Source organism: Cydia fagiglandana, chromosome 10, assembly GCF_963556715.1.
Source record: "Cydia fagiglandana chromosome 10, ilCydFagi1.1, whole genome shotgun sequence".
Classification (NCBI taxonomy): domain Eukaryota; kingdom Metazoa; phylum Arthropoda; class Insecta; order Lepidoptera; family Tortricidae; genus Cydia; species Cydia fagiglandana.
Window position 1 is genome coordinate 12,596,183 of NC_085941.1, and position 25,164 is coordinate 12,621,346.

Consider the following 25,164-nt stretch of genomic DNA (forward strand, 5'->3'; position numbering starts at 1 on the left):
TTGGTAAAACCAAAGAAACATAAATCACATCCTATAGACTTGGTTGTAGTAGGAACTAGTAGGTATAATCTATGGGTTTTTAACCTCATTTATTAACAACCCATTTTCTTTACAGGATCCAAGAAGTGGACGATAGCTTCTTCGAGAAATTCGGCTCTTTATTAAAGCAGGTGTCACTAAAAGCCGCCATAGAAGAGGCGACCCCTCTAGCCCCTCTAAAAGAAATCGAGGAAAATGATGGCGAGAAGGCCGAGGCGGAGCTCCTGGGGGAGAGCAGGAGTCTCGCGAGGGATACTGACAGTGGGAATGAAACACTATTGGACACGGATTCCGAGCCAGAAGATCCTGAAAAGATCGAGCGACTTGTCGAGGCCATTGATTGGAACGTGAGTATCCAACTTCTTTTTTTCAATATTATTTCATTAAACTAGCGTGTCTCTTGATGGTATGCTAAAAGAATGTTAACATTGTGAACGCTTACTTAGCCAAAAGTTTATAATATGTATAGGTATCTAGCCAAAAGAATAAAAACTAAAAATTCTACTCAGGTGCCTCAAAGTCAAAACAGTGCGTTCTCGAGAGCTTCGAAAATCTTACTCGAAAATCTCGAAACCAAGATGACACTACGTATATAGATAACCTACATATAAGTAGGTACAGTAGGCACCTAAACCACAGAAAAAAGTTATTAGGCACTTTGAATTCAGGCTGTAAAAAAGCTTAAATTTGAATGGCCGATACCGATGTTGTAAGAGCGAAATATCATTCTGCTTTTATACCATTGGACATTATAATGTTGGAATGAGATGGGCATAAAGATAAAATTGGCAATCAACAAAGTGGTGCCTCATGCTTGAGAACATTATAAATTCGTTTTCGCCCGTTACTTATGAATTTATGTACTTAGCAATAGCAAATGGGTTAACACGGTGCCCTTAATAGCTTGCTATAATAGTTTGTTTATGTAGTCTAGATAGGTAGGTAGGTACTCTTGAGCCCATTTGATGAACAATAGATAAAGTATAACAAACCTCAAGGATGTTATCTTGATGGTCAATAAAAGTATCAGCGATTCGGTAATAGGAGTGACGTAGTAGCAAAGGGCCGTATCTAACGTAACATAGATATATTTAGCTGGCTGTGGTTCTTATGGGGTGCGCGAGTTCGTGGGATTTGAGGATGTGGGGCCAGTGTAAGGTGACCCGTAACTTAGAAATTATAATTGCTCTCCTAGATAGAGACAAACCAAGCAAACCTAATTTGCAAAGATTTTGCAACTATTTAAATAGTTTAAGTCCTAAAACTCAACTTCTTTCTACTATAATATTACCGCACAACTTTCTTATCAACCGTCTTGAGATAATTTGCTATTAATAATCACATCATCCGACTCGGCCGAGCATTTTATTTCTTGTTACGTAACATGACCATTGACCATACCAAGGCCAAGCAATTTGCTACGAACCCGTTTTTGACTCACGCTATTTCTTGGGCCCTATTTTTCGTGAACAGGTTGTAGTTATCAATACTAATAGTATACCTACTATACATAGCGGGTGAGACTATATGTCAAAACTATTATATAATACCTACCTATACATTATGTTTGTGGCAAAAATTATTTACTTGAACCATAAAGTTTATCTAATAAAGATAACTGTGATGGGCTGATGGCATTGGCTTCATAATGGGTACCTACTTACATACCTACAAATAGTAACGATAACTGTAGGTAGGTACAAATGGCGACTCCATGCATGCATGTAGTGTATGGTTTCTAGAACCATGTTATGTTATGCAGAACCCTTGTATTTCGGCATTGCGCGACCGCCTTCACCGTCGTTAGCAGTTTTCTGCAAAGAATACTGAGCAGGTCGCGTTGAGTTAGGTGTGACTTTATATAGGACCTTGTCATCTAATATGCGAAGAGTTGCGGATCCGTTTGCGCTCGGTGTGTTTGTCAGTTGCACTCGGTGGTCCAATTTTATACGAGAAAGAGACTGACGCTGCTAAGCCATGGCGTGACAGGGGAATCGAGTAAGAACTCCAAACCTGAGACGCCCAGCCCAGTTGACGTGAATCGCATAAGAACGCGGCTCGCGCAGCATTCTAAATGCCATCATAAGCGGGTATCTCGGTCAGTTTTGTTTTTATCGTTGAACTAGACATTGAGTTGACTCAGGATAGGAATGGTGGCGTAAGTGGAACACCTACGCGCGTGGCATTCCAAATGGCGGCATTATGTAAACACGCTGCATACTTATATGCGAGCTTTGTTTCGCTCATTTATGATTATGATTTTCTTGTTCCACGAGGGTGGTAGGTGGTGGTATATACCTATGTACTTCTCATCTGATGGCATGATGGCAAGAATGCCAGTGTGACTTATATCCATCCGCTTGCAATAGCAATAACAAAGATGTTCTCGACAGAATAAGCACTAGGTAGGTTTTGCATGTCTATACCTACATATTATGATATCTATTCGTTCTATCTTGCATTATTCCAAGGATATTTTAAAAGAAGCATGATGTGAGGTCTAAGATCTAATAAAAACCAAAGGGGAATGACATTGGAAACGAGAGCATTCTCTAATGACGTGGTCATTCAGCGGCCCTGGCGGGAAGTTGACAAAATAGCCGGACGAAAGTAAGAGCTGGCAGGGCGCCATGCGTATTGTGAACACAGAATTCACGATACAAATTGTTTCGAAAGTAAGCTCGACTGTTGTTAGACTAGACCTTGGGATCCGTAACTACAGTCAGCTTGAGTTCCGAGGATTTTTAGAGGAGCCTTGCTTGTCCTCCACTCCACAAGTCCACACATCCTTTTTCGGCATAGTAAACCTCTCGCGTCCTCAGCTCGAAAATGTATAGAGCTCTTGCTTGGACTATGATAAGTTCTCACTTATACTTAGTAGCTGACAGCCTCTTTTGTTAATTTTCGTTGAGGCCATATTTTATTATCAATTTATCACCATACATCGTTATCGCGGGAGCAAATACGATTTGACAATACTGAAAGATTATAAAAAACAGTCAAAAACAGAAATGACATTCGTATAGAGAAACGTTTATACCTACGACCTTAAAATGTATAATTATTTTATTGAATATCAATGCTATCTTACCTCCATACTTGACTTGATTGGTACTTAAAAAGATTACCTATTAGGTACGCAACCTTATCAGTCAATTTAGACATTTGTCAATCTTGACTGATCTTTATTTGTAACAACATAATCAAATAGAAGTTGCCTTTAAAATGCCTCGAAGGAAAATAACATGTGATGAATTTGTGGGGTTGTTTATACAGGATTATCCTGAGCTAGAGGCTCGCGATACAAATCTATTTTGCTCGAAGTGCAATATTAGTTTTTGTAAAACTAAATCTTCCGTGAAACGTCATTTTAACTCTGAAAGACACACTTCTCTCAAAAAAGATTTTAGGTTGGAACTGACAAAATTTCTAGTAAGCTGTAACATACCGTGGTCTCAAATAGAGAACCCTGTATTTAAAAATTTCATTGAAGATTGTGTATCTGGAAAATTTGAAAAAACTGTTCAGGTCCCTTCAGAATGTTTGCTGAGGCAGACTTGCGTGAATGAATTATACGACAAAGAGATTGATATAATTAGAGACGAATTAAAAGACGCGTATATATATGTAAGTGTTGATGAAACCACAGATGCTATAGGTCGTCAAATCGCTAACGTTATAGTAGGTGCTATGCTTGAAGATGATGTTGGAACTCCACACGTGCTGTCAAGCAAATGTTTAAATGAAACGAACAATATCAGTATAACTATAATACTGTAAAAAATGCCCTGGATGATTTGTGGGGCCCTGGTCACAATAAGCATGACAAGGTGTTGTTGTTATTGACTGATGGTGTGGGGTATATGTTGAAAGCTGGCAGAAATTTGAAAACACTTTTTCCGAACATTGTCCATGTTACATGTTTAGCCCATGCTCTTAACAGAGTTGCCGATCAAGTTCGTGTTCTTTTTCCAGAAGTTAACCTATTAATTTCAAATGTAAAGAAAGTATTTCGCAAATCTCCGAAAAGAGTAAAAGCATTAAGAGAAATGTTTAATGGAATTCCTTTGCCTCCAAACCCAACAATTATTCGCTGGGGAACATGGATCGAGGCTACCACTTACTACAACAAGTATTTTGATGAAATAAAAAGCGTTATAGACACATTTCGTAATTCAGACGCACAGTGCATCGTCAAAGCAAAAAAATCTTTACTCAGTGCAAAAGTTCGAAAAGATGTAAATTTCATAGCAAAGTATCTGCAAGTAATACCAGATGCTATAAATAAACTGCAGTGCCAAAATCTATCTCTTAGTGAAAGTTTGACCATAGTACAAAATACATACAAACATATATCCAAATTAATTTTGAATAAAGATGGAAAACAGATTTTAAAAAAGTTCAAAGTGGTTTTGCAGAAAAATGCCGGATATGAAGTTATGAAAAAAATGTGTGAACTGATATCGGAGAAGGAGATAGTACTAGATTCAACGATATATCGTTCTACATTTGATTACTTCCGTCGTTTTAAAAACGCACCCATTACAACAGTAGCAGTCGAAAGATCATTTAGCCAATTAAAATGGATATTTACTGCACGACGCCGCAGATTAAGAGTAGAAAACATAGAGAAAATTTATGTCTTATATTACGAAAATCACTTAAGATCAACAAAAATTAAATAATGTTGTACAAAATAAATCATGAATATTTATTTGATATGTCGATTCCGGGTCATTATTTACTAACAGAGTGTAAAGCAAGATTTATGAACATTATGCAACAAAAACTTCGTGCTATGTATGATGAACTTCTTGGAGGCTTATAATGTGTAGGCAGAAAGGTCTGTTTTTACTAAACGGGCAGTCTGTTTTACCACTTCTTTAATAAATTTATATTTGCTCCCGCGATAACGATGTATGTTTATCACTGACATTCAGTTGTTAATAGACTGTCTTTTTTTTACGAGTATAGCCTATATTGTGTCATACTACTGGGCAAAAGCCTCCCCTGTCTTTCGCCACTCAACACGGCTTTGTGCATGCTCAGCGAATCGCCTGGGAAATGATATAGTACTTACCAACAGCAAATTAACTGTGTAGTTTCGTTGCTCTCAAAATTGTTAACATTTTCATGAGATGGGCTTAATCTTACCAGCTCAGAAAGGCTCGTTTTTGACACAAAAGTCCGTTATATGATATCACTTATATATATCCGCTACTATGTTTACTTTTCCACGAAGCCGGTGTAGAATTTAAATAAATGGTGATAAGAAATCTCCGCGATATCTTTTCGCGCGACAGACCATCTTTTAATAATGTGATAAAAATTAGATTACGTAGGTACCTTTCACTAAGATATTGATTAAAAATTATTAGGTTTTAATTTTCAACGGTTAAACTCCTTCTCCCCTCCCTCCCCCCTCCTCCTCCTAGGAGACTCCTATCATTCCTACACTTTATTAAGAGGGAGGAGGAGGGAGGGGGGAAGGAGTTTAACTGATGCTATGTATTAATTCAAAACCTCAATCGTGAATCAAATCGTGTCATTTTTCCTGACCACACATCCATAAAGATATAATATTAATTACCTACCCGAGATTTAGAAATGGTTGACTAGCTATACCACGTGAGCTCCTTAAGTACATATAAGTAAAATGTGATCAACTCTATAAGTTTCACGAAAATAACTCTGATAACTCCTAGGAGTTTGAAATTGCGAATGCTCGTAAAGTACCTAATGCAACTCTTGAGCCTCGGCAGATCTACCAGATGCGTAATCTAGACATTACACTAAAATAGGTCTGCAGTTTGAAAACAACCAGATTGTTAAGGACTTGAGCGGATACATTTACAAATTAAAGGGATCATGATCAAAGCAAATATTAGTCGTAACCAACTTGTAGAAATACTTGTACCTTACCTACTTGTCAAGAGGTTGTTATTACCTAGCTACTAGTATATCACCTAGATACCACGATCTTATCAAGTAGCCAGACACTTCATCAGGCTTGTTAATAGTGGAAGACTTGCAGTAGGTAGGTAAATAAAACAGTGTTGTTACAATCCTTGGTAGTTTCTATACGCGAACGAAGTGGCGAATAAAATAAATAAATCGCTCGGCACGTGTGTTGCGGGGAAACGGGAACCTTGGGCGTTGTTATAACACTGAAATAGTTTTTTTGTAAGACTACACAGTGCAGAGTATTCTCTTGATGAGATTCGATAATGCAAATACTAAAACAGGTATAACTTGTATATACTGATTTGATTTGATTTGTTGTAACTTGTGTGTTCGCGAAATGCTCTTTTGTTTTGTAAATAAATGATGAAGACGAGGAAAAATACTCTTCATCATTTTTGGACTTAACTATTCAAGCGAAACTTCATAGTGGAATAAAATACTAGCTGCAGCTGTGAACCTAAAAAATGTTCACACATTAAAAATGTGAATGTGTAAAGTACTTTTACTATTCGGTTAAAGTGTAATTGCGGTAGAGTGGATTTGATTTTATCTAATTACCTCAATCATTTCCTGACCCGTTTATTTACATACATATAATTAACAATATGGATCGGTATATGTAGTTTCGTTGCAAAATGCTTCTGTAATAACGTTACATTGCAATAAAACAGTTTAACTCATACACATTTGGTTCAAGTACCTTCTCAAAACATTTTTTATGTTTTACATATCGCTCTACTCTTCTGGAATGCCTATAGAAATCTAAATAAATCGCACGCATAAAAAATCTTAATGGTTTATGGCGTATTCATGTAATTGAAATGATCAGGAAATGATACATAAATCGATATCATCCATTAGCTAGTACTTGATGTCAGCTTTACGGGCTCAGTTATAGCCTATCCGTTAAATTTTATCTAGACATTACATTATGAGGATTGTAAATCTATTATTCAAATTTATTTGGCAGATTCGATAAGCTAGCAAATCGAATTGGATTCGATTGTAATAGAATAGGTATTCCGTTACTACTTTACGGACTCTATCGAACTACATAGTGTGAAAACGCGACCCTTGAAGAATAATGTCTGTCTGTCTGTCCGTCTGTCTGTCTTAGGAATGCTAACGGTTTGAAATAGAAAGCTGAAACGGATAGATATAGGTAGGGTAGCAAACATCTTGCCACCTGGTATACCAATTTAATTTCAACTTAATCTTATGAGCAGACATCGTAAATTTTATAGCATTTTTGGTGCAGCGGAGTGGTGTTAACGCAATTGGTTTAGATAATTCAAACTGGAATGGTAAATTAAGGTTAATATTAACGTAATTAACGCTAATTAATCATTAGGGTTGAAATTGTTTATACCAATTCCGTTAACACCACTCCGCTGCACCGAAAAAGCTATAAAATTTACTGCTTATGTCTGCTTATCAGTATCGAGTATGATAATTTACTCATATTCGTATAATTAAATTTGTATTGTCTTGTTAAACGTATAAAAAGCAACTGGTAGCTAATTAAATTTATAACATTTTGTTATTAAAACCCTAAAGATTTTAATGAATTACTAGGTTTTAGGTACCTACTAAATCATTGAGAAAATTAAATAACAGTTTGGGCCGGAAACCTCACAAATAGTTAAAGAATGAAGTCGTCACCCCAAAATGACGTCCCGAAGAGTGAATTAAACATTTTTTTATTATTCCTTTGAGTTCACATACGTCTGCCGTTGCAAAAATAGAATTTGGCGGTAGTGCGGTGCGATCCAGAGTCCCGTTCGGTCTCGGCCGCAGTGCATCGGGGAGTCCCACCTGAGTTATATCGGGTTCGGACTCTTGACTCATGTCCCGAGGGACTTACTCAAAACACTAAGTTATTGTAAAGGTTGTGCCTCAGTTAGCTTCGAGCTTTCAGTGATGTGTAGTGTGTAGTGTGAAAATGAACGGGACGGCGACTTTACGGACAAAGTTCAGGGGGGTGAAGAAGGAGTTGTTGGAACGGCAGACCAGCCTGCTGATCCAGTCTATGACTGTGGGTATTTGAGGACTTTTTCTTTGCGTTGTAAGCAATATTTCTGTTACGGATCATAGGTAAAACTACAACGAAGCTAAAATTTTCGCGTTACTGTTTGAATTCATTAAATAAATGCTGAAGTCTCATTCAGGTATTGTCTTAACAGAAGCGACAAAAGACGACAATTAGCGATAGCGATGATGATGTTAGTTAATTTCCACATTTTGTATAGGTATAGTTATGTTTGATTGTGCCTTAATAAGTCTACAATCTGCTTTTAATGTACGTATTTCGTTGTGTAAACAAAAATAGTGATAGGCAGTATAGGTACTTACATTTATAATTTCCGTTAAGTACAGATAGTAATTATCTTTTTCTCTGATATACTTACTGTTGCTTAAATAAGCTGACAAAATCTGCAACTCATTCAAATACCCGCCTAAGCTGGTTAACTACCCTATCCTAGGTCGTTGGAGGTTTTTACATGTTACGGTACCTATACCTACGAGTTGTAAATAGCAATTAGTTGAAGTATAAGGCGCTGCCAAAAAAGTGCAAACCATATATCTAGTTATATCAGGTTTTTACTTTTTAGGTAGGTATCTAAGTTAAACTTTAAATTGAATTATGTCTTTGTGGTCTAGATTGAAGCGTTGGTTAGTCATATACAGTCAACTGATTTAGACGGGATTCCCACTTCTTACCATGTTTACCAGTTCCATTGCCGTGAGGAAAAACTTATCTAATACATATTACCCAACTGTATATTGTTTTATAGAAAAACGTTAAACCTTCCACTGACGTTTCATCGACGATTATGTGCGTTTTGAAACAGCCGGTTCTTAGTCACATTCTGATGAATTGATGATTCGCATTAGCTTGAGAACCATCTTGTTAGATTCCCGGTTCATTTGAGATGTACAGTGCTAGACAGTTTGAGGTGATTCGAGCGGCTAACAGAAAGCAGTGTTAAGGTGTTGTTCCCGTCGTTTACCGACCGTAGGCTAATCTAACCAGTATAAGGGCCAGTTGCACCAACCGCACTTGACCACTTGACAGACTAAAGAACTTCACTCAGCAGTGAATTATGAAACTTCCAACGTTGTAACAGTAACTTACGGATTTTTGCAATCGACCCTAACCCTGGTATTTTGTCTTGTGTTTCTCCTTTCTAAAAGTACTATTTTATAACGATCCTTTACAAAGATTCTCACTCCTCTTCGTCTAGGAAAATTATAGGACTCAGACTCAGTCCTTTTGAGTAACACTTCAAAATAAAAACTATGTTTTGTAAGGACTCATGACTCTGACTCCCATCAAACTAAATGTAGCTCTTCAGAACTCTTAGGACTCCCGTTCTAAAACTCTTAGCACATTACATAGAATTACTAAGTTTATTTGTGTTATTGTGATTGTTGCTGATCTAGAAGTCTCTTTTACACTAGTTCCCCTGACCGTTCGATGCGCCTACGCTCGGTAGGCAACGGAAACACGGCCTGGGTGGTAGTAGATCAATAGTTCCCTTCCCACGGCGCAGTAACCCCACCGATTTCGGGACGTACCGCCTACGTCCGTATTTCACAACAGTGGGCTCATTTACAATTGTCCGTGTTGTCACGGTTTGTTTTTCCCGTATCGTAGTAACGTTACCCCTTCAATCAGGGAAAAGCTGAACTGGAAGTCTAGTGTCAGGAACTTGAGTGGTGCAAGGTCTATGAAGTTACGATATTATTACGACACTTCGGTATGTTGTTTGCCAATACCTATATATATATAGTATATAAATATTTTGAAATTAAAAGAAACTGTTTTTTTTAAATATTATAGCTATTAAGGTATAATATTTTTATAATAGAGACCCGAAAGGGTCTTACATTTGAAATAATTCGGGTCGTTTTTTTACTGACATTAATCATTATAAACTTTCATAATACGAGTCGTTATTATTTTACTGACGTTAAAAATCCGAACCTCTCTTTTATTGAGTATTTTTATCATAATTTTAATTCTGATACAGAAGGCATAAAAAAGTTCTAAAAGATTTTATTGTTATTACTCCTCATTTTAAATGGTGATCCGGTCACCAGAGTTCAGCCTAGTTTTAGTCTCGTATTTAAAATTGATAGACAATGAGTAATCCCCAATAATAGTGGGTTGCGTGTGGCCCACTGGCGTGGCAGCTGTGACAAATTACACTGCTGAAGTTCTATGAAGCTGTAATGGTCCAGTAAACAAAATATTATTCAATTATTCAGTAGTGTCCCTGTAGTGGCGCTGTCTTGTGTCAGAGGCCAAGATCCTCTTTGGGTCACTGAGCCAGTGATGTATGTATGTATTCAGTAGTGTTCTTTTAGGAAACTTATTTTTTAGTTGTACCAGAATTTTTGGTACAGCTTATGTTTTGTTTTAGCAAATTTTGGTATAAATTGTAATGGATATTCCATGAATACATTCTTACAACTCTTTTTTACGAGTATATTTTTAAATTTAAATGTACGAAATATCCCATCTAGGGTTAAATCCATACTTCGGTTTCATGTGCTACTACTTTATAATTAGAAAACGTTCGCTTCGTATACTTAGAAATCAGTTAAAGTTTTGTGTGACTGGTATTCCCCATTTGTCCCTCGAAACAGGTTGTACTGCAAAATTTCTTATTCTTATCCTTATAATGCAATTAAAAATTCTTATCCTTAAAATGCAACTTTCATGCGCTAGTTCATTTTACCTTGACCTCCACTTTGCATACAAAGTAAATATACACAGTCAACATTATACAACGATTCGCCTGGCAGTGACTAAAACCAGCATTTTTCCAGATCGATGAACTGTACCTGGAAATCCTGTATGAGATCCTGCACAATGTCGGCGGATGTGACGTAGGCTGCGAGGCGGGGCAGCTGGCCATGCTGTCCTATGTCCAGGACGCCTTCAAGATCTCTAATGACAAGCACAAGCAACTCCTTACACAGGCGGAAGCTAAGGTGATTTTGATTTTCTATAGGGCCAGCAAAATAAGGCTATTTTGACAGGAAAGACGCATAACGTTAACTCATACTAAAAAGTGTTTACGCCTGACATGGTGTTGTCTAGTTCAACAATTAATTGGGCTTCAGAAATCAGTTTCGCGTAGCGTGAACTTTGGCCAATTTCGGGTCGGGCTATAGCCGCGGATTACAAATACCTAATAAGTATAAGTGCATGTATTCTACCTTCCGTACCTAATCCACATAATTGGTCAAGCAAATCTTGTCCGTAGAAAAAGTTAAAAACGCTTTTAATTCAGAAAGCATACTACTCTGCAATTGCCCCATTGCATTCGTTTTAAGAACTATTTTTAAGAATACTTGCTATGCCCTGTCAGGGTCCATGTGACACTTCAATAATCTGTAACAACATAAGTACCATGGTTGGCAATAAACGATTATGAATTATGAAAAGGCGCGAAATTCAAATTTTCTATGAGACGATATCCCTTCGCGCCTACATTTTTAAATTTGCCGCCTTTTTCTACTGACAAGATCTGCTTGACCAACTACAGTGAGTATTATTGTGCTTAAAACATTTCTGTTTAATTCAAAGGAACCTCCAGAACTGATGCTAAACGTGGAACTAGTAGAGGCTAAAGACTTAGTGCCAAAGGACCCGAACGGTCTGAGCGACCCGTTCGTGACGATATACCTGATGTCCAACTCCTCGCACCGGTACAACACGTCGGTTAAGTCAAGCACGCTCAATCCTGTCTGGGAGGAGTATTTCTCGTTGTAAGTACCTAATACATTTCGTTAAATGATATGGTAAGCAAAGACAATATACCAAAGGACCCGAACGGTCTGAGCGACCCGTTCGTGACGATATACCTGATGTCCAACTCCTCGCACCGGTACAACACGTCGGTTAAGTCCAGCACGCTCAATCCTGTCTGGGAGGAGTATTTCTCGTTGTAAGTACCTACCTATACAATTCGTTAAATGATACACTTAGCTAAAGTAAGCAAAGACAATGTACCAAAGGACCCGAACGGTCTGAGCGACCCGTTCGTGACGATATACCTGTTGTCCAACTCCTCGCACCGGTACAACACGTCGGTTAAGTCCAGCACGCTCAATCCTGTCTGGGAGGAGTATTTCTCGTTGTAAGTACCTACCTATACAATTCGTTAAATGATACACTTAGCTAAAGTAAGCAAAGACAATGTACCAAAGGACCCGAACGGTCTGAGCGACCCGTTCGTGACGATATACCTGTTGTCCAACTCCTCGCACCGGTACAACACGTCGGTTAAGTCAAGCACGCTCAATCCTGTCTGGGAGGAGTATTTCTCGTTGTAAGTACCTAATACATTTCGTTAAAGACAATGTACCAAAGGACCCGAACGGTCTGAGCGACCCGTTCGTGACGATATACCTGTTGTCCAACTCCTCGCACCGGTACAACACGTCGGTTAAGTCAAGCACGCTCAATCCTGTCTGGGAGGAGTATTTCTCGTTGTAAGTACCTAATACATTTCGTTAAATGATATGGTAAATACCAAAGGACCCGAACGGTCTGAGCGACCCGTTCGTGACGATATACCTGTTGTCCAACTCCTCGCACCGGTACAACACGTCGGTTAAGTCCAGCACGCTCAATCCTGTCTGGGAGGAGTATTTCTCGTTGTAAGTACCTACCTATACAATTCGTTAAATGATACACTTAGCTAAAGTAAGCAAAGACAATGTACCAAAGGACCCGAACGGTCTGAGCGACCCGTTCGTGACGATATACCTGATGTCCAACTCCTCGCACCGGTACAACACGTCGGTTAAGTCAAGCACGCTCAATCCTGTTTGGGAGGAGTATTTCTCGTTGTAAGTACCTAATACATTTCGTTAAATGATATGGTAAGCAAAGACAATGTACCAAAGGACCCGAACGGTCTGAGCGACCTGTTCGTGACGATATACCTGATGTCCAACTCCTCGCACCGGTACAACACGTCGGTTAAGTCAAGCACGCTCAATCCTGTTTGGGAGGAATATTTCTCGTTGTAAGTATTCTTTTTATTATAAATACTTCGCTAAAATAAGCAAAGACAAGGTGTCATGGGGCCCTAAGGGTCTGAGAGACTCGTATGTAACGTTATATCTGATGTTCTAACTCCAAAACTATGTTAGTGTAATGTAATGTACCTACCTAAAGTAAAGTAAGCAAAGACTGGTTGCCAAAGGACCTAGGAGTAAATACATATTTGAGGTTCAATTTGTCGCACCGATAGTTATAGCGCTTTTTGAGAAAACTATTTCTCGTTGTTGTGCCGTTTACAATAAAATTTATTCGAGGCGGTAACTCACGTAAACATATACATTGCGCACCTGTTGTAAGTGTTTTTTGTAATATTTTTTCAATAAGTAGGTCCAATAATCGTTGCAGCCTATTATAAAGTATTCGAATAAAAAGTAACCTAGTCCATGGCACAAATAATCATTATTTATTTATTTATTTTTGTTAGCAGAACCAGCAGCTTTAAAATTTACCTACAATAGACAACAAGATTAAAACAGGAATTAAGAAAATTAAGGGATTTTATTATATTTAGTTATTCACTATTAATTTATTTATTTATTTTTGTTAGGAGAACCAGCAGCTTTAAAACTTACCTACAATAGACAACAAGATTAAAACAGGAATTAAGAAAATTAAGCGATTTTATTATATTTAGTTATTCACTATTAAATGAATCGAATGGAATACAAATATCTAATTTTACATGGTTACTTGTAGTTAATAGATATGACAGGATGGCAATGGCATAAGCTTATATTTAAAATTAGGTACTAATTAATCTTAATTCGTAGAATTGTGAATTATTTATCAACAATCAGCTGCATGTACTCGTAGAGTCAGCTGCCGAACCACCAGCTCTCTCGTAAAAACCCCTGTGTGTGTAGGGTCACCTATCTCGGCAACTGAATGCGTATTTCGATAAGATTTAGGTAAATAGTGCTGCAGAAACAACTAAATAAATACTTATTAGCTAACTGGGAATGTACGAATAGGTAGGTCAATCACAGACGTAATTTTACGATCGCACGCTGAATGCGTAACGGCCTTGCTCTTGCCAAAAATTAAACAAATGTTCAACTTTGGAACGTTTCCGTTTTAACCATGGACGTTATTTTAACGAGTGAACATATTTAGGTTTATTAATTAGTTTAAATATTTTAAATGTGTTAATTAAGAAATTTTGTCGGCAGGCCGATGCGGGAAAACCTTCAGGAGGACTCTCTTTGTTTAGAAGTCTGGTAAGTTCTCACACGTCATTAAAGTATTGTCACAAATGTTCTTTTGTTTAAATTACGTAGGTACTCGTATTTGTTTTAAAACAATAATAAAATATTGCCAGACTTCAGATGCATTTTGTTGATGCAGACCTAAGACAAAAATAAAACTAAAAATCTCTTTGTGTAGAGTTTATCGTGTAATCATTCAGCAATCCACACCAGTCGTTCTGAGCTACTATGGCACTGATCGGCTGGTTATATTGCCTTAAGAAGAGCTACCTTATATTTAGTTCAAAACTACGTACTTATTTAATTTGGTGATTTAAACGTGGAAGAGTATTAAAGTAACACTGCATTTTGACAGGGATTTCGACCCCGCTGAGACAGTAAAAGAGAAGATGACCAAGATGTTCGAAGTGAAAGGGGTGAAGGGCTTCCGGAAGCTGATGAAAGAGATAGCCATCACCGCCTCCTACGGCAAACATGACAACGAACTCATTGGCACAGCTAACATTCCCCTCAAGGTAGGTTCAACAATTATTGTTCATGAACTTAGTCCGAAAAATCGAAGGGGACATTATTCTTTGTGCACAAAGATACCTGATTTTAAAAAGCAATTTCCAAAGCAAAAATTAACACAGACAAATTAATATGTTCAAATGTCAATTTCAGTCGATCCCAGCAAGTGGTATGACAATGTGGTTCAACCTTAGCAAGAAGAGCAAGCTACGGCGCCAGGGCGTGGTGAAGGTCCGGCTTAACTTCTCTTCCGAGAAGAACTCCCAGGTCGCGGCGCAGGAGCACCGCCATCTGCTCAGGATCATGCTACTCCATGAACTGGAGAATTCCAAGGTATAATCATATACAAAGGTGGGCTCCTGAACATTAGCTTGTCCTGTCCATGGCCACTAAGTGTGGCTCGCAGAAGTTTATTGGTGTGGTTGCCTGTGTCCTCTTTTGTTCAGGGCGCGGCGTTTCACCGACTTCTCTATTATAATGGAATTTGTAGATACTTGACTGATTGTTGTGTTACTGGTGTGACAAGATACTTACAGGAACTGCTGACTATTGTAGTTTACTGAGAATGAACTATAACTAAGTAATAAACACAACGTACTGATCATTAACTCACCTTATGAGTTTACGAGTAGGTACCTTGTATCTTCCGGAAAAGGTACTATTCGTGCAAGTCTTCGTCTTTTGCTGTTACACGCGAGGACATACATTTGTTAACATTTGTTTGTAAAAATCTCGACATTTTAAGAGGACTCAAGGAGGATAAACTTTTTTTAGGTGGCCCCATACTGGTGGTGCGGCAACTTCAGCGGCCCCGCGGAGGCCATCTTAACCCAGCATGTGGCGCAAAGTGGCCTCTCGCCCACAGAGAACGCGCTCGCGCAGTGGAGTGTGTACTGCTCGCTTACTGTCGACCACCCGCTCAGCTTCGCTCTCTTCAACATGCTGTTGGAGAAGATCACCAAGCCTTTACAATCTGGTGAGGCCTTTGTGCATTCCATTTTCTTTGTAGTGTCCGAGATCTATTAATGGATTCAACCCAAAAACCACCTCTACCACCGAGTGTAGTACTCTACTATACCCGGTCAAGCTTACAGTATTGGTTCAAATGCAATGTAAGATATTTCGAATAAAAAAAGATAAAATCTTCCGACACTAAGACCCACTGGTCTATTGAACATGTACTCGAACAATCCGTTACCATATTTTATTATTATTTGTTTTATGTTAGCAGCTAAAAACATTTTTTTATGCAACAGTATTTTTTGTAGCATAATGTTGGTACTGATTATAGCTCTCATGAAAGATTAGGATATTTGCAAAACTTAAACAGATTATGACCAGATAAGGATTGTTTGTCAGGATGTTGGCGACACTATAATACTCAGAAACAATCTTATTCAAGACAATATTTGTGTCTTACAGGTCTCATAAAAGAAGAGGACGTCAAGCTATTCTGGGATGGCGCCAAAAAACTGCTCCCGACATGCTTCGGACAAATCAGAAAGCTGAGGAAAAAGACCGCTGGCGACAACACCGTCATGAAAACACTTAGAGAAGTCATGAAAATACTGTACAAATTGTCCATGTTAGACGTTCCTGACTCCGTTGATCTGTTTCCTAGTAACGTATACGGTTGGTTGCGGAGTAACGATAACGGAAGGTTGACGATTCATGAGGTGTTGAACCAGGCGGCTATCCAAGGCGCTTCCGATTGGTTCGTGCATATTCTGGACAACAATGAGTGTAAGGATAAGACGGAGGAGTCAAGGTTGCAGCATCTCATCAGGGTGATTCAGCTCGTGCGCTCTGATCTGCAGAGAGCTATTGAATACCATGATAGAGTTTTCATTGAGTAAGTATTTTGAAATTTTTAAGCCTTACAGTGTAACTGCAATACTTTTATATAAGGAGAGACCAAAATTGTTTAGCTTCCAAAACTAAAGGATGTCTATTTTTTTGATTCTGCTCTATCAATGAGGACTTTATTGAAACTAGACTAGTACCTAGTAACAGTAGTAACTAGAGAGCGGTATTGAGGCATTACGGTTCGAATAAAAGATTTATCGAAGTGATCAAAGCGCTTTTTTCCTCATTCGGTGGCGTTCCATGGATAAGACTCGTGCAATTTTTCCGAAAACTTCTTTTTACCAAGCCTTTTATTTTCCAGAGTTATGAACTTCCCATACTCCAAAGCGCTTTACGGACTATACGAGAGCAAGATCGCATCTCTAGTGGAGCCCGAAGTAATAGAAGTGTGTAAAAGCTTGAAGCGGTTGAACTACAGCGAGGGCTCGACGAGCAGCGTGCACCTCGCGGGGGGCCTCGACGGCGCCACGGGGCTGGGGGCCCCGCGCGTGGAGGACGAGCCGCTGGCCATGGGGACCACTTTGTTTGAGCTGTATCTGGCGCTGCAGAGGTTTTTGATGTAAGTGTTCATTTATTTTATCATCAGTATAATAATAATCCTATAGGGCTTTATAGCCATCAACGGCGATGCGGGATCCCATAAACCCACAAGCGCCGCAACAAGCATGATGTGGCCAATAATGATGCTATCACGCACTCTTGAAAATTTAATTGAAAAAATGAGATTAGGAATTCATTGTCTTTGTTTTCAATCGTACCTTACGTACTGCTTGTATAAACATTAGTTACATACACTACTTGTGACCTTAAGTGACGCTGAATGAATAATAATGTCATATTACGTATAACCGTGTTAAGACTCCTAATTTGTGTTTACAAGTATTACGATGGTCGATACTACGATTAATTATATTATCACAATGGTTTACATTTAGATACATTTGGAATATTGGCCATACGTATTGGGGTCTTATGATATCAAATGATTAGATGAACATAGAATGTTTTGCATTAGCGCCTTCTGCTCGCTCGAAACTGCCTTTCTTTAATTTAACCTCCTAAGACCCAGAGTCAATTTTGCATTTTTGAATTTCGAACCTTCTTTTATTCCATTGTAGTTCAAAATTCGATTTTAATTTGTTCTATTTAAAGGAACTCAGGACTTAGGAGGCTATTGATATTTACACACATTAATTTATTTTACAGACTAGGCCAAGGACTGAATGAAACAGACTGGAGCTCATACGCCATATCCAAATTCCACTGGTGGTTCTTTGGTGGCGTGGCCCAATGGCTCGACATTGCCGCCTACAAGGCCCTGACTCGCATAGAGAAAGCCGTGGACTTGGACCCACTCACTGTCATTGACAGTAGCGTGAAATACAGCAGTTCGGCTGTGGATACGCTGCAGATATTTTATCAGATAAAGATTTTCTGGACTCAGTTGGCGTGGCCTGATGTGGAAGGGAGCTACACGTTTGTGGCTAAGATTATTGATGTGAGTTTTAATTTAGTTATCTCTTGTCTTTTCATGTCTTGGTAGGCTTTTTAACCGACTTCAAAAAACATTCTTGGTTCTTAAGGTTTATGCGTCGTTGGACTAAAAGTAACTATGGCGATTTATAAAAATGTCTACTTGCATAAGTTCGTGCGTATATAATTTCGACGAAGTATAAAAATGTGCATCTGTATATTAGACCAAATATAAATATGTTGCGGCACTAGACTAAAAGTAAATATGACGATGTATAAAAATGTCCACTTACATAAGTTCAGGCGTATATAATTTTACGAGGGGATGAATTTGTTCCGTATATGTATTATTATAATCCTGGACCTATGTAAAGAAAGTAGTCATTTTTATATTCCGACTTGATAAGACTTAGACATTTGTATACTTTGAAAGTAGTCATTTTTATATTCCGACTTGATAAGACTTAAACATTTTGAAGTATTGGCTTTCTAATACTCGGACCAATTTTTATTTTATATGTAGACATTTTTATACATCGCCATATTTACTTTTAGTCCAACCACGCATAAACCGTTCTTAATTCGTCGGATTTTTTTAATAGTTAATGACAGAAATAAAACAAGTAACTTGTGGTTGTTAAGACAAAATAAATGCTTATTAAACGGATTAGCTTAATTAGTTTCCACCACACAAGTTCGGAAATGCTCACTTTATTCTTTTTATCTACGAGAGTGGCAAGTAGGTCATATGACACAAATTTTGAGTTGTTTCCTCATGTTCACTGGTAGGATTGCCTTTTAATTTAAGTGAAGTGAAAATCAATACATTTTGAATAATAAATAATCAATAACGTTTATTTGCGTTTGATTTGTAATGTTTTTTTATACAAAAAAATTCCAAATCAAAATTCGTTTATTTTTATCAGGTTTTTTCCTAAGTGTCGATCCTCCTTTTAAGTTTGACACTTGTGTTAGGAGGTATTCGCTCTTTCATACAGTGATAAAGTTAAAAATATGTTTAATAATATTAAAACTATAACTAGGTGCACATAGGTGCGCCGTTTTGTCGACTAAATAGTGTTTACTTTTAAGTTTATAAAATACATTATGTATGTTAGTCTGTAAGGTATTTGTAAGGGCCTTGTTGCCTGAATTAAATTTCTAAATAAATAAATTAAAATATTTAAATGGTGTATTTAATAAATTTCCAGGACATATGCCGTTGCTGCGTGTTCTACTCTGACCGCATGTCGGGCCGCGTGGACAACGCTGGCCGGGTGAGCACCGTGTTCGAGGAGCGCTTCGAGGTCACCAGTGAGTGGTGTGTCGCCATTAACAACATCGACTACGTGCGCCAGAGTCTGGAACCCTTCGTGGAAGAGTTGGGCATGGACGACATCATACAGAGGCTGTGCGAGTGCAAATCTCCAGTTGAAGCGCAAAGGTGGGGAATATATAGATGGGAATTATAAATTAAGTTAATAATTTGTTTACTAGGTAGTAAATACTTCCGCTGCGCAAACAGAAAAGTTTGTCTTAGTTGACATATTTATTTTGTGCCATTGTACTCACACCATCGTTCGTACGCAGGACATTTATGTTTTACGTATTAGGGTCAAACAGAAAAATGTGTTACGTCTTTCCTGTAGACATAACACAAGAGTTAAGGGCTATAAAGGTTAATTTTCTTATTTAACCCTTATCCACGTGAAAAGGTCCTCCTTTTATTTAGAGAACTATAATAAAATCATTACTCACATGTCCACAAGCTGTTAACTATTGCCCACAGGAGAGAAAACTAGTGTGTTCGCGCGAACTGTAAATTTTTCTCTCCTCTTCTCTTTAAGAAAATTAACCTTTATAGACCTTAACTTGTGTTATGTCTACAGGAAAGACGAAACACAGTTTTCTGTTTGACCCATTATGTAGGATTAACGTTGACGTTTTTAATTGATTACTTCGGTAAATACATCGGGTTTAGAATTTTAATAAAGTAATTTTTATTTTACAGATGCAAAGACACCTTGCAGTGCGTTATTGCCAACGCTATCGACACAGTAAAGAATAAAATTGTGGAGATCCTGGAAATAATGGTCAAAAAGGTGAGTTAATAGTAGCTTCTAGTACGAGTCTTGATTGATAAGGCCATTTAAACAATGTTTTTTTGATGAGCATTGAATTGAATGAGCAGACGAGCCCTTTGATAGGAAGTTAGTCGATGAACTGGAAAAACTATCTAAAGATATCTGTGTTAGATGCATAAAGACCAAACAAAAACATGAATGAAACCCTCTTTTTCTCACAAATGGACGGCAAAGTCGACTTTGCCGTCTAAAAAATAGGTCGCGAAGCGCGGAGTTTATGGTCAGTCAAAAATTAAAAAGTTAAAAACATTGCAGTCCCGATTTTGGGTAGCGATGGGCGAGTCGAGTTATCTGATTCGAATAATCCGAATCAACCTACAGATGAGTTGATTCGAATCAAGACTATTGGTAATCCGAATCAACTCGGCCACTAAACTGACTGGTAACTTGGTATCCGATCCGCTGACTCGGCGAATGAATCACCAACTCTCCGAGCCGAGTCAACGCTACGCTAAGGCCATTCAAAAATAAACCTTAATTCGATAGCCCGAAGGTTCTTTTTACAACAACTGCCGCTTGATTCGCCGTTTCAATCCGAGTTGACTGGTACTATGACCATTCAAAAATAAACCTTAATTCCGTAGCCCGAAGGTTCTTTTTACAACAACTGCCGCTTGATTGGCCATCCCGAGTCGAGTTCACTGCTAGTATGGCCATTGAAAAATAAACCTTAATTCGGTGCCTTGAAGGTTCTGTTTACAACAACTGCCGCTTGACTCGTTTGCGGCTCCGCGGCCCGTGACCTTGTCGCGAACCACGCAAACCGTCGAGTCGAGTCAATTCGAATTTCAACTCGGATCAGTGGCCGAATCGATTCGAATGATTCGAATCGAAAAAAAGTGGACTCGTCACATCGCTAATTTTGGGACTGCAATGTTTCATACAAATTCCATTATTTGTCGAGTTCCAAACTTTTTAAAAGTTCAAATGGCCATTTCAAATGAAGGCACAGGCCCATTAAACAGCCAAACAGATGATTAGTACCGCGATTATTTAGCTGTCTCAAATAGGTTGGCGTATTTTCGGTAGAAAAATACACTTCTATTTATTTATTAAAAACATAAAAAGGCGGCAAGGGCTATTCTCTGTGAAAATATATACGTAAGAACGTTGCTTTTGTAAAATATTTCTATGATATTTATGTTTCTTGCACCATTTTTGAGAAAAGCACTATATATGACTCGGCTGGAAGGCTACTTGCTGGCTTCGGATTCAATTAAACGGACTCCCAAGGTCGTCCGTTTGAAACGAATCCTCAGCCTGCAAGTAGCTACTTCCGAGCCTCGACAATAATGTACTATTATTTAACTTAGGGCCAGTTGCACCAGCCACATTTGACAGACTGATCAACGTCAGCCGGCGCGCCCCGGCCCTTTACTATGAAACATTCCATGTACATAAAAACAGTTTGGTGCAACCGACCCTAAATCAAACTAAATTATTAATAAACGAAATTATTTCATTTTGCTTTACAAATGCTTGGTAATTTCCAGATGATGCCATCCATCACCCGGTTCCTAATGGAGGGCGCGGAGCTGCTCCACCAGGACTGCTCGAGCATGGACCGCGTCATGCGCTACCTGGAGGCCAACCTCGACACGCTCTACCAGCAGCTCAACAACGACAACTTCTCGCGCACCCTCGACATCGTGTGGGAGCAACTAGGAGAGGTCCTCTACGAGTTGATACAGGCCAACTTAGAGGTATGACATTATAAATATAACATTATCTTTGTATAATACTGCTAACTGTTATATAATATTAACTTATCGTTTATCATTTTTATCTTTTTACTAATTTTAATGTTATTGAAGGATCTGGTGGAAAAATTAAAGCGTGATTTGATGTCTCAATATTTGAAAATATGGCTTGAAAATATTTAACTTTGACGGCATTGTATGAGTAATTCAAGTGAAACGCTTTTTTATTGTTTTTAGGGTCGGTTGCACCAAACTGTTCGTATCGTTAAAGAGTTCGCTAAATTTTTATGTATGGAAAATTTCATAGTGGCGCGCCGGGGCGCGCCGGCTGACGTTGATCAGTCTGTCAAATGTGGTTGGTGCAACTGGGCCTTAATCTATTAAAAACTATTAAGTTGTTCTTTTTTCACCAGATCCTGGTTGTAATTAATATTTCTATCATTCCTTACACTAACTAAACTATAATTTTGTATTGTAGAAAGAGAAACTCGCCACCCGTATCCGCTTGCTTAGGCGTAGGTATTTCGACAAAAACAAAGTATCTCCCAATAGCAACTACCTCCTTTTCCGGGTAAATATTGCATATTACCACACGCTATTGCAATATTTGACAGTGCACCCAGTTTGAGAGTGTTTATATTTTATTTATACGTGTAAAATGTTTATTCTAAATTATTTTATGTTTTGATATAGCACCGAAAAGCAAAGATAACTCGGTATATCGACCCGAGGCGCCTGACCAAATCGGCTGCTGCCAATTTAGATGCGGTAAACATAGTTCATAGAAAGCACCTTGTTCATGTACCTACCTTATATTATGTTACTTGTGTTGAATGTATAGATCTAAGCTTCGAATCCACAAGAGGACAAATGTTTAGCGGACAGCGGTTGTATTGTCGACACCGGTATCGAAAAGTGTAGCCAAGTTGACCATTGCACATTGAAAAAGTGTATCGGGATGACAGATGGTACGAAAAGTCGCGTGAATATTTTACATTATTTGCTTACTTAAGTTTCGATGGGCGTTTTCTATTAACGATTGTCATCTTGGCTAGGCCCTCAGGTGTACGATTCTCAAACTATAGATCAAGCGAAGTCACATGTAAGTTCGCTTGATGTTGCAAAACATTGACAACATTTACGTTATTTTCTTTAATGCCGGTTCAAATCAAGTCTTTGGATATTTGTTCCCTAGTGAATTCGCAGCTTTATACAAATGTAAGCTTGTAATGTTCCTCGCCTCGTCTGAACAAACATAGCCTATAACTTAATTTGGGCTCCTGTCGTTTGTGATTGTTTCTATGAATGTTTCCATTGTATACTGTGAATAGCATATTCTATCCTCTCAATGTTGGAATCATTTGCGATAGTTTTAGTATTAGATTTTATGATGTGACAATACCTAGTTATTAAAGAAATAAGATTCCTATTTACGTATCGTATTTGTTATTTTTAAGGATTCATTAATGTTACATTGCATGTCTATTTACCTATTTTGCATGGAGTCACGATATTATATTTTTAATAAAAGTAATTGCACGATTGCTTCCAATTTGGTGATGGAATAGGTATTGTACGAGTATATGTTTCTATTCATTACATTTTAAATTTAACATTATTTGAGCAGATATTAAAATATTGGTAACAACTATTAAACATTTTATATTAACAAAATTAATTAGTATTTAACGTAAATATTTCTTATCCAACAAAGAAGACAACCTACCTAAGTTAACCAGTTTTATTAACTTCGTCTTGTCTCCCTAGAAACAATTAAAATTTGTTATTTCTTAAAAATATTAATTATTAGTTTCTAATAACACAGCTCTAACGGCTCAAAATATTTCAGAAACGAAGACCACCCAGCTTTTTCTCCAATCTCCACGAATGCCTCAAAATAATGATCCGATCCTTCCGTCAAGACAACAAAGACATATACTCATCAGAGACCCTAAAACGCGTAGAATACTTACTGAAACTTCACGGCATGGAGACCAGAGAACTGATACACCAGTACCACTTGGAGCGGTGGCAGGAGCAACAAGCTATTAATGAACCGAAGATGGGAATACTCACAGTCAGAGCGCAGTTTATTGAAGACAATTTGAAGTTAGAAATTTTGAACGCCAGGAATTTGGTGGCGACAGATTCTAATGGTGAGTAATGAGTATATTCCGAGTACTTAGCATAAAATTGATCTAATCATCGTGTAAGTTTAGGTACGCCTATCATACCATCTAAGTTTATCAATTACATAGCAGGTTTAATCGTTTAGTCCAGTAGTCATGTTCGGTATTTTTGGATTTTCCCACGAGAGTTAATTTTTCAAGCAATTTCGTGGCTGGTCGTTGCTTTTAGTTTCTCCATCTCGCTCTGCTCACAAATGTCCAATGGTAAGTGGCAGATGGCGGAACTAGTGACTTGTGTTCATACTTCTTAGTGTATTCGTATTGATATATTACGTATACCGTTGGACCGCACACTCCCATAAAATTCCTTACATGTTCTGTAGTTTAAGCGCTAGGTAGCAGAGGGCGTTATTAAATCTCGGATACCGTGGAATGGGGTTACTTTGATCAATTTCAAAATTAATATTTATTTATCTCCCCGAATATGGAATCTAAAAATAAATTTAAAAAATGACAATATCGGTTTTAGCTCCTCTATCGATTTCACCAATATTTTTTAAAATACTTATGGTCTCTTTGAAAAAAAATTCTAAGTGGTGATCAACTTTAAACTTAATTTGGGGTTACTTTGATACCCCCCTTTTTTCGTCGGAATTGGATAGTAACCCCTATAGGGACTAAAACTTCAAAACATTACAAAAAAATCTGTTCGCAGGTTTAGGATTTATAAGGATTTTATTGCCTTTGGGGTTACTTTGATAAAGAGAAAAAAGGTTAGCTTGGAAAAAATCAACTTTATTGCAAAATTGTCTCATATTTTACATATTTAAGGTAAGAAGTATAATTGAACAATAAAATCTTATCAAAATTTGTTAACATTATGTAACAACAATACGATGATGTACGGATGCTTGGCATATCGACGGCCTGCCTTCGACCACTTCTGTCACAGCCCGGTTTAAAACTTTTTCAGAGTAGTTCCTATATAGGCATTATTCTAAAACAATAATACAAAAATCTGTTAAAAAACCTTCAATATCTAAATAATCT

The 25,164-nt window shown here is 37.9% G+C and overlaps 1 protein-coding gene across 7 annotated transcripts in view; it reads left to right on the forward strand.

Moving 5' to 3' along the window:
- The window catches only part of LOC134667896 (protein unc-13 homolog 4B), a 56,466-nt gene that overhangs the window by 23,667 nt on the left and 7,635 nt on the right, over nt 1-25,164 (forward strand). The window contains exons 2-15 of one of the 7 annotated variants that reach the window (XM_063525302.1): nt 116-386; nt 10,840-11,004; nt 11,603-11,784; nt 14,257-14,304; nt 14,648-14,807; nt 14,956-15,135; nt 15,577-15,778; nt 16,225-16,654; nt 16,970-17,227; nt 17,875-18,166; nt 19,353-19,585; nt 20,153-20,243; nt 21,779-21,988; nt 23,835-24,141. In XM_063525302.1, coding sequence (XP_063381372.1) covers nt 116-386; nt 10,840-11,004; nt 11,603-11,784; nt 14,257-14,304; nt 14,648-14,807; nt 14,956-15,135; nt 15,577-15,778; nt 16,225-16,654; nt 16,970-17,227; nt 17,875-18,166; nt 19,353-19,585; nt 20,153-20,243; nt 21,779-21,988; nt 23,835-24,141 — 3,029 coding nt within the window. Of the gene's footprint in view, nt 1-115; nt 387-10,839; nt 11,005-11,602; nt 11,785-12,451; nt 12,511-12,556; nt 12,679-12,736; nt 12,871-12,915; nt 13,050-14,256; nt 14,305-14,647; nt 14,808-14,955; nt 15,136-15,576; nt 15,779-16,224; nt 16,655-16,969; nt 17,228-17,874; nt 18,167-19,352; nt 19,586-20,152; nt 20,244-21,778; nt 21,989-22,463; nt 22,557-22,678; nt 22,754-23,834; nt 24,142-25,164 lie in introns of those variants that run through there. The other 6 variants (XM_063525300.1, XM_063525299.1, XM_063525296.1 and 3 more) reach the window with 6 other exon arrangements.